Here is a 10,492-nt window from a genome sequence, read left to right on the forward strand (position 1 = left end):
GGGAATTCCTCTCGTCCTGAGGACAGTGGGAAGCATATTGTTTTCCAAGAATTCAGAGACAGAGTGGAAGTCATTCTATGAAAATGAGGTTTCGAAGATATCAGAATCTGATGTTCTAGCAACTCTTCAGTTGAGTTATGATCATTTGCCAGTTACTTTGAAAGACTGTTTTGCTTACTGTGAGCTTTTTCCAAAGAACTACGAAATCGACGTAGACACACTCATAACTCTGTGGATGTCGTCGGCGTTGATAGAGCCAAAGTGGAGCTATTATTTCAAGGGGTATGATCAAGAGGCAGAAGATCTAGTGGAGTTGGGTTATTGTTATTTCATGGAGTTACTTCGAAGATCTTTCTTTGTAGAGACGAGAAAAGATGAGCTGGGGAGGATAACAAAATGCAAAATGCATAGTTTGATGCATGATCTCGCGAGAAAAGTAGCTGGGATTGATTACGCTAGATTACATGTGAACTGGGAAGAACTCGATGGATTGCTTCGTAAGTTAGATTCATCTTGGCATATTCCAATTTCCATAGACGAGTCAATCAAGATTAAGGGGTTCGTTTTGCCTAAGCAATTTCGATGGGCAATTGAAGGCATATCAAGTGAGTCAATCTGTGATGTGATTATAAAATTCAAGTCCTTTCGGATGTTGGATTTGCAGAAATCAGGAATCAACTCCTTGCCAAAATCCATTGGTGAGTTGAAGCAACTGTGTTATTTGGATCTTTCTCATAATGCGAATATCAAGACATTGCCAAAGTCTATTAGCAGACTGAGAAATCTACTGACTCTGAAACTCAATCACTGCACTAATCTCCAGACATTGCCGGTGAGCATTACGAAGCTAGCCAAGTTGAGAAACCTCGAGAACGAGTCATGTGATTCGCTGACTTGTATGCCATCAGGACTAAGTAAGCTACTGAATCTGCGAACGTTATCAGATTTTGTGATGAGTAAGAAGACTACGTCTGGCTCTGCCTCAAAGCTAAGTGGCAAGCTCGACGAGTTATGTTGTCTAGATCACTTAAAAGGCAAGCTCAAAGTTAAGAACTTGAGAAATCCAGTAGACGATAAGACGGCAAAAGCAAACTTGTACCGAAAGAAAGATCTTCTATCGTTGAACTTGATTTGGGATATCAATAACGATAACAAAGCTGATTATGAAAAAGCACTAGAAGATCTCAAGCCACATTCAAATCTCAGAGAACTGTCTTTATCTTCTTACGGTGGTGGCAAGTTTTCGAGTTGGCTTCTATCCCATAAAAATCTTGTTAAGCTCTCTTTATGGAGATGCAACGGATGTGCTAACCTACCTTCCTTGGGCGACTGCTTTCCTAATCTCCAAGTATTGGTACTAGACGAGTTGATGAATCTGGAATACATGTTGAACGAATCAACAACATTGTTTTCATCGTTGATGGAGCTTCGACTTACAAATTTGCCAAAACTTTGGGGATGGTGGAATGTGAAAGAAACTACATTTTCTCGTCTTTCTAAGTTGGTTGTTGAGAATTGCCCCGAGCTGAATTCCATGCCTTCGTTTCCATGTGTAGAGGAACTACTGGTGCTGAAAAACACTAGTTGGGAGCCATTCAACCAGACTGTGGCAGGGAAAACAGTTCCAAGAACATCATCATCATCATCATCATCATCATCATCATCATCATCATCATCATCAGCTTCTTCCACTGGTTTTCCTCTCTCCAAATTGAGGACGCTACATGTGATTGCTATGCCCAAATATGACGCTACATGGCCATCCCTACCCACCCTCCATTCTGTGACGTTGGATCATCTTGCTGACATAAAAGATCATCTTCAAAGACTTGAACAAGTAAAAAGCCTGCAACAACTCCATATACGGCGCTGTGATGATTTAAAGGAAATTCCAATTTGGATCAACAAATCTAATTCGCTTAATACAATTTCGATCAAGCTATGCCCCCAACTGAAAATACCGCATGAGAAAATTATTAGCCTCGTTGCACCTTCAACTTCGAGAAGGAAGGTGGAGATTGAGCATTGCTCTCAAGTTTCTCCTCACATTGAAAGTTTGCTTAAAGATCCTCGTGATCACGTTTGACTTTGTTATGTCGACTAATTATTATCTTTGAATTCTGTTTTTCTTTGAGAATTGGTAAAGGTGTTAATGGTGTAATTTAATATGGTATTCTAATTATTTAAATTTAATTAGTATTATAGGGTATCGCTAGTCAATTATTAAGTGATATCTTATGTAATGTTGAACACTCTTTTTAGTTGCATGCATGTATGTCTAGGCTTTTGTGGATTAAATTTTGGCTATTTGGGCATAATTATTTGTTTCGTAATAAAATTCATAATTTGATATAAAACTATGATGATGAGCTGCTTCATTAATTTCCTGTTTCAAAGACGACGACAACAACAACATAATAATAATAATAACAGAGGAGGGTGAGAGTACATGTTTATTTTCTAAGGAAATTTTGGACTGAAAGCTTTCTGAGCTTTTTAGCCTCTAATTATTCAGCTGTATCTTATGATGACATTTATGTAAATTAGTAAACAGATTCAAGGAATATTCAAACCAAACTTTATTCCGAGAATTGGAGTTTTTCTATTATAATCATTAGGCTAAGTCTGGATCAAACATCAAATGGTTTTAAGAGAGGAGTTTTTATAAGAGATTTTTACATAAAATATTAATTTTTGCTAAAAAAATTTATATTTTTTTATGATTTTAAGAAATTTTTTACTTTTTACTTATGTGTTTTTCTCGTGTTGTTTTCAGGAATATTTTTGTGTTTTTTAATTATTTTCAAGTTTTTTTTTATAAACTGTATTTTCATAATTATAAAAATTTTAAAATATTAATTTTAAAAATTTGAATACGTATTTTTTAAGAAAGAAAACATAACAATCCTAGAAAAAGAAAAAAAAAACAAACAAAAAAATGTGTATTTTAAAAAAAAATTATTTGACTAATTGAGCTTTCTATTGGACCCACCTTCTTGTACTAGAAAAGATAAGATATTATGTCTCTCTAACATCATATAAGCTTAAAAGTTATTGGTGGCTATTTATAGTGGTCCCAGAGTCATAAGTAAGTAATATTTGTTAGTGGTGGAATCTAATATCGAGTTCTACTTATTTAAATTTAAATTTATTAAGTATTATGAATTATCGTTTGTTAGTGTGACAATTTATGTAGCATTAGCACCTGTGAAATAGCATCACTCTTCGTCGTCAGCCTAAATACAAAGAGTAAGACTTAAAGACCGATTGCAGTTGACTGGAGATATCTCATGGTAAGTTGTTTCTCTTGTTCTCAGTCTACTTGAGCTGATTTGCGTCTTGGGTTTACTACTGAAGATAATACTCTGCACCAGATTCATTCGATGCCATTCGTTATTCCAAAGAAGGTGAAAAAGCTATGGGATGCATGGGACCTGAGGCTGTGCATCATCATCAGCCTCTCACTCCAAGCTTTCTTGTTATTGTTGGCACCTTCTCGTCAACGCTCAAGAAGCAACCTGCTCGCCAGGTCTGTCTGGGCCTCTTACTTGTTAGCCGACTGGATTGCTGCTGTGGCCATAGGACAAATCACCAAAAGCCATGGAGACCCTGGCAAACACGAAGGCAACGACGACCTTTTCGCCTTGTGGGCCTCGTTTCTTTTGATGCATCTCGGCGGACCTGATGGCATTACATCACTGTCTCTCGAAGACAACGAGTTATGGATCAGACACCTATTTGGACTCATTCTGCAAGTTATGGCAGCTCTTTATTGCCTCAACTTGACGCTCTTCAAGAACAAGATTTTGGTTCCTAATATCTTAGTATTCATTGGAGGGCTCATCAAGTTTTCAGAGAGAACTTGGGCTTTGCATAGAGCAAGCTTAGTCCGCTTCGGAGCAACCGCTTTGCCAGATCCAAACCCCGGTCCAGATTACCAAGAAGCTGAAAAAGTATACTCTGCAACAAGGTCTGTCCAGGTTCAATTTACGATAGAAGAAGTGTTGACCAACACCATGTCTGATAGTGCTAGTACTGAACCTATTTCAGCCATTCAAGGACCAGATCCGCAGTACTTCGATGAGATGAACTTGCTAAGAGTAGCATATTGCTTTTTTGGAACCTTCAAAGGACTCATTGTCGGGTTCCTTCTCAGCTCCAAACATCGAAAGTCAAGTCGAAGTTATTTTCTCAACGAAACTGCTTCTCGTGCATTTAGATTGGTGGAGTACGAGCTCAGCTTCATGTACCAAGTTCTCCACACTAAGGCCATTGTAATACATGGAAGACTCGGTTACTCGCTTCGATTCATTACTATTTCTTCCACGGTTGTAGCCTTCTTACTTTTTCACTTTACTAAAAAGCATGGTTATGGTAAGTTCGAAATCGGTCTTACTTATACCTTGTTCATCGGAGCCATGGTCCTCGACACCATTTCTGTTTTCAACCTCATCTTTTCGGACTGGGTCTTCATGGCTTTCAAGGATGAGTGGATCATTAAATTTTGTCCTCAAGCTTTATTGAAAATATTTAGAATGTCAAGATGGTCCAAATCAGTTTCTCAAAAAGACATAATCAGTCATTGCCTTGGACCTAACGTAATGGGAGGAGCACAAGACTTGGCTAGTTATCTTCGCAAGTATGGGATTTCAAAGACAGTAAAAAGTAGTGTCTTGAGTAATTTTTCCTACTGGAGAAGAGTCGAGAGTTATCTTGAGGATTTTATTTTCAATGAGCTGAAGAACAAATCCAACAAGGCAGTTGAGTTGAGAGATGCCATAAAGACATGTTCACAAAGAGGAGAAGCGGCTCTCTTGCAGAATCATTCTAGCTATATTAAACTAAATTGGAGCATAGCTAAGTTCCAATATGCTGAGAGCCTTCTTCTTTGGCACTTGGCTACTGAACTCTGCTACTATAAGGACAACTCATCAACTACTACAGATCACAAAACACATGGAGAACAAAATATCTGGCAGCTCTTTGCTCAACGTTGTTGTCGGACATGTGCTTGTCAAGGCCACCAGGAGGAAGATCAGTCAAAGAACAGTAATCAAGAGAAGTCCAATGATGATCAATCAAGTGGCAGGTATAAGAATATTTGCAAGGTCCTTTCAAATTACATGTTCTATCTTTTAGTGAACAAGCCAGTCATGTTGGCACCGGTTCTGGGCAACTGGAACATAGTGTTTAGAGACACTTGTGCAGAAGCTAACAGGTTTTTCAGAAAGCACAATCTTTCGAGTCATGCCGAAGCGTGTGATCAGATTCTGTCTGTGAAACCGAAAGTTAGATCGACGGGTATGAAGGGTGAAAGAAGCAAATCTGTGTTGTTTGATGCGTGTATACTTGCGCAGCAGCTACAGAAAGAGGACTCCTCGGAGAGGTGGAAGATAATGAGCCGAGTTTGGGTGGAAATGTTGTCGTATGCTGCCATTTATTGTATGCCATTCGTTCATGCAAAGCAACTGAGAAAGGGAGGAGAGCTCTTGACTTTCACATGGCTGCTGATGAACCACTTGGGCTTGGGCACCCAATTTGCCGAGCAAGAACAAGAAGCTGGGACAGACATGATGGAAATCATTTGAATATGGCCCTGGCATGTATGTAGTTGCCTTGATTTAACTCGTTTGTTTTTGTGTACTTATGGATATTATCCCAAGGGAAATTGTGTGTGTGCATGAATTGAATTTAGTATGGCTTAATTTAAGTGTGTTTTTCTATCTAATTATTTAGCTTACCTTCGGTTAAGTTTTGATAATCTCGATCCATTTTAAGAAAAAGAAAAATAATTAGTTTTCTATGTTAGAGAATGGAATCCCACGTAAAAAGTATGTGAGATTATAAGAACATGAGTTATTCTACTCATCACTAATTATTTTTAAGATGGAACTCCATACTTTTTATCACGCACGATTTCCTACTTTCTAAAGCACATTTTAACATTCTCTTAACTCTTTCCTAAAGATGAACAATTTGGGTTTATGAAGTTTAATCAGATAATTTGAGATTGCATATGCAACATTATATTACATTTCATTTTCTTCTCATTGATGAATAGTCTAAAAGTATTAAAGAAATTATTATGTCTGCTTCAAGTGATCAATTTTTCAATTTCTTCTTTACATTCATAAACCAATATTCATAGTTTTTTCTCCTGATATATAGCCATCTCTTTATCTCGCTCAGTTTGAACTTGGAAGTAAGTCACTCTTGAAAGTCTGAACGAGAAAAATCTTGAACTTAGAAGTTACTATTTTTTTTTTATGCGCATGGAAAACAATATGTTTGAATCTAGTTTTCGGTATTGTAAACTATTCGGAATTTTCTGAAAATTTGCAAGATGCTCTAAACAACTACAATATACACGGTCATAAAAAAATCGTGCCGAAAACTGTTCACGGGTCGAGAACACTGAAGAGCCCCGCCAATAAAACTTAAAATGAAGTTCCTATATGAGAATTGTCTATGTAAAAATCATGCCTTCGTTTTTATATAAGTTATATCTTCATGCACCCATTTTTTTAATTAAGAAAAATTTCATGAACATGACTTATTGAGGGGCATAGAGATGTAGAGTCATTCAGATTGAGGGCTCCAAGAGTGAGTTATTACTGAAATTAGTTTTTGGATTTTGTAGTAAAATTCATTCCTTCATTTACATGACTTAATTATATCCTCTAGCTACACTTTGAAATTAATGAAAAGAAAAATCTGAAATGAGTTGAATTTGGAGTTGACTAACTAAATTCTTATATTCTTTTTATCAATGTAGTTATTTGATCAGCTTTGTTCCTGGGAATAGGCCAATTGAAGATTAGGACGTTTCTAAATTTGTAAAGATATAAAGAACCACAATTAAAGGGATGAGGGTTGTTAGTTACATATCTATTATTCATTTCCTAAGGGAAAGAATTTGTCAAAATATCAATATAAAAAACTGAATTTATAGTAAAATAGTTCATAAAATTTTCTGTTATCATCCAATGGAGTGCCCAAAAGTTGGTGCAATGTTATATTTAACATATCTTATAAAAAAAAATTTAATTCTAATAATTGTGCTAAATTTGACACAAAATATAGCATGGGCCAAATTTGGCACATCAATAAAAGCTAATTTTTTTATTTACCATGTTAATACTAATTATTATAATTTAGTAGTTCACAATTAATGACTAATTATATATTATTTTTTTAATGACAAATTTTTTGAAGTACACAATTTGGATAATAAAAAATAGTTAAAAAATTAATTTTTTTCGTGTTTTCAATAAATATTAAATGAATTATTGATTTTTTTATGTTAATTTGCATCTTGTGTATTGGTGCATATTTGCAAATAGAAGAGTGCTAAGGAAACTCTCTATTACACTCTCTTTTACACTTTTCTTTATCCATGCATGACATATGGATATTATTCAATTTTTTACATTTTAATATTTTTTGAAATCATTAGTGGAATACACGTGTCATTCATTGATTTAATAAATTACAAAAGAGAGTGTATTATAAAGTATATTAACTTTTACTTAGTAGAGTATCCTCTTTAATCTCCAATTCTATTTCTCTACTTTACTTTATCTTTTATTTTATTTATATTTTATATTTGTTTTCATCTCCAATACTCTAAATATAACACTAAAAAAACATATATACATAATACTTTTTTATTTTATTAATTAAATTCAAACAATTATTTAAAAGTTTACAAATTATTATTAATTATTTATTTTTTATTAATATAAGTATAAATAATATTTAAAAATAATACATATGACTAAAATATCATCATCTTCACAACTTAAACATAACTAAATAATTATTAATTAAATTTAAATACAAAAAGACATAACTAAAATTACATATCAATCTATATTAATTATCTTAATTAACATATTCATCTCACAAAATGCTCAATCAACTTTGAAGTGCAATATGAGGCCATCTCTAACCCATTTTCTCATTTTAATATATCTTTTACACTATTTTTATACCATTCATACTATCTTTATTTTCATTTCCAACCCAACACTCTAAATTTCACACTAAATAATATATTTTCTTATAATATATATAACACACTTATTTTATTAATTAAATTCTCTTTAAAACTAATTATATATATAATATTATTTTCATATTATTAAAAAAATATATATAGAGATGTGAATAGGATCACACCACAGACCACACCTGTCGTTTCTTTCACATGTTATGTTCATATATAAAGATCGGAATTTACTACCTTATATTTTCACAAAATTAAAATTTGATACCTTTATTATCAATAATTCTCACTTAGTACCCTTATTTCTTAAAATCAGTTTAAAATGGCACCTCTTGCTTGAATTTGGTTAACAATTTATTCATAATGACCATATTACCTTCAATTTTAAAAAATTAATTTATTTTTTGATATTTATAAAAGAATTAAAATTATTTAAAAAAAACACAATAACATATTTCTTATTCTAATTAGTCCAATTTATATATTTTAATAAAAGTACAATAAATTAAAATACAAAGAAAATTCATAATTTATTTTCTCTATCTTGTTCTTCTCTAACACTAAATAAATCAACCAAGAACATAAACAAAACAAATTTACAATCAAGAAGATCAATCCTAGATTATACACAAAATTAATTCAAAATCACTAAATCACAGGAGAAAAAAAAACCTAAAATACAAATAACAACAAAAAACAAGAAGCTATCCTTACAAACAACAAACTATTATCTTTAATCAAAAACGAAAAAATTTACTTGTAAAGAAAATGACTAGGGCCTCTAAAATCAAATCACGAACTTTGCGATGGGTATTGGTGGTGAGATTCAACATCAGACCATTGCCTCTAATAGTCATTGGCGGGATCAGATCAGATCCTTGCCTTCGACCAGGATTACAAGCCCAAATTTGGGCTTCAAGCACGCCATAAAAACCCATCGCCTCACTGTGTGAAATCCCAGAAGAATGTTCGTTGCAACAACTATTTCCATCAACATAGTTCCTTCACTTGTTGCCCCTAGGCACACAAATCTCATCCACAATCCTCGCTGAGGTGTGAAGTTGGGAATCGTCGAAGAAGTAGTGCAACTATGCCAAAGTTGGAAGCTAGAAGGTACCACTCTCCAACCAAATGCCCATACCCACTCAAAGTCGAATCTTTAAACACCCGAGAGATAGGTGGAGAGAGAGATTGCAGAGCATCAATCAGTTCTGGGACACGGTGCAAACGAACTCTAGGGTGGGCGGCAGTGGTGAACGAAGGTGGGTGGTAAACCTGAGCCATTTAAAATACCTCATAAAAACCCCACTTTATTTATTTTACATCACATTTTTTATTACATCATACATTATTTTTTTTTTACATTATTTAAATATTATATCTTTAATATAATAAAAAGAACAAATTAAAAAAAAACATTTAAAGTAGCACTAAAAACGAGAAAAGTCTAGGTATATTTGGCTAAGAAAATATCATCAAGTAAAATAGTTATGTATTTTTCTCATCTAACGTACGAGTGTTTTTAGAATTTTTAAAAAAAATTTGTTAGCTATTTTAACTAATTAGTTATTTTAGGTAACCTAAGTGCTCTAAGTTAAACAAAAAAAACTAGAACATTTGCTCTAACTTGGTCAAGATTTTGGCCCCAGGTGCAAGGAAAAAAAGTACCCACTTACATCTCTCCAATTCAATTTTTTTTTCATTTTACTCTATCTTTTATATTATTTATATTTTCATCTCTAATTCTTTAAATACCACACTAAAAAAATATACACAATTATTAAAATCATTGCATCTTTTTCATTATTAAACTTCTGAGCGACTAGATGAATATCCAACAACATCTTTTTTATGTAGTTCATCAAGTATTAAACTGAAAATTAAAGTAAAGTTCCTAGTTTTGTGTCACTCGACCATTTTTGATGTCGTTTGGACAGGTGTCCATTATCAATGTCACGTGATCATGCTACTTTTAGTAATAAACTAATCATAAATAAGCATTTTATAAAATCATTGAGAGATGGCCCTTAAAAGATTTTATTAGTGTGAGGGAATTTCATTAGTTATATTATTTTGTTTAAATGCTTTTTTGTTTTTTACTTTACATTTCTATACACATTAAATTAAATAATTATACATTTATTTATCCCAAAACGTATTAATTATTTTTATATATAACCGATTTGATTTGTACACTTTTTCTTAAATACTCACTAACATAACGACCTTCTTAAAATAACATAATTAATCAATTTATTATTAATTCATATAATTAATTTAAGCACGTAAATGGGGCGGGGTTTTGCCCTGCCCCGATTAGTTTCTTGGAGCGGGCGGGTCGACTTGCCCCGGCTTAATCGGGGCAGATCTGCCCCGCCCCATTTGCCCCATTTAACTTTTTATTTTTTTAGAAACATTAAATTATAATTTTAGAATTTTCCCTAAGCCTAAATTTTATTTTTTATTGTAATCTTTATATTTTAC

At 33.3% G+C, this 10,492-nt stretch overlaps 1 protein-coding gene across 1 annotated transcript; it reads left to right on the forward strand.

The window, feature by feature from the left end:
- The first annotated feature begins 3,185 nt into the window (after positions 1-3,185).
- On the forward strand, positions 3,186-5,728 carry LOC133829677 (uncharacterized). Its single transcript, XM_062259436.1, has 2 exons — positions 3,186-3,293; positions 3,375-5,728. The coding sequence occupies exons 1-2, from the start codon at positions 3,291-3,293 to the stop codon at positions 5,586-5,588; spliced, it is 2,217 nt and encodes a 738-aa protein (XP_062115420.1). The 5' UTR covers positions 3,186-3,290; the 3' UTR covers positions 5,589-5,728.
- Positions 5,729-10,492: the final 4,764 nt, after the last annotated feature.

The sequence above is a fragment of the Humulus lupulus genome, chromosome 4 (assembly GCF_963169125.1).
Source record: "Humulus lupulus chromosome 4, drHumLupu1.1, whole genome shotgun sequence".
Lineage (NCBI taxonomy): Eukaryota > Viridiplantae > Streptophyta > Magnoliopsida > Rosales > Cannabaceae > Humulus > Humulus lupulus.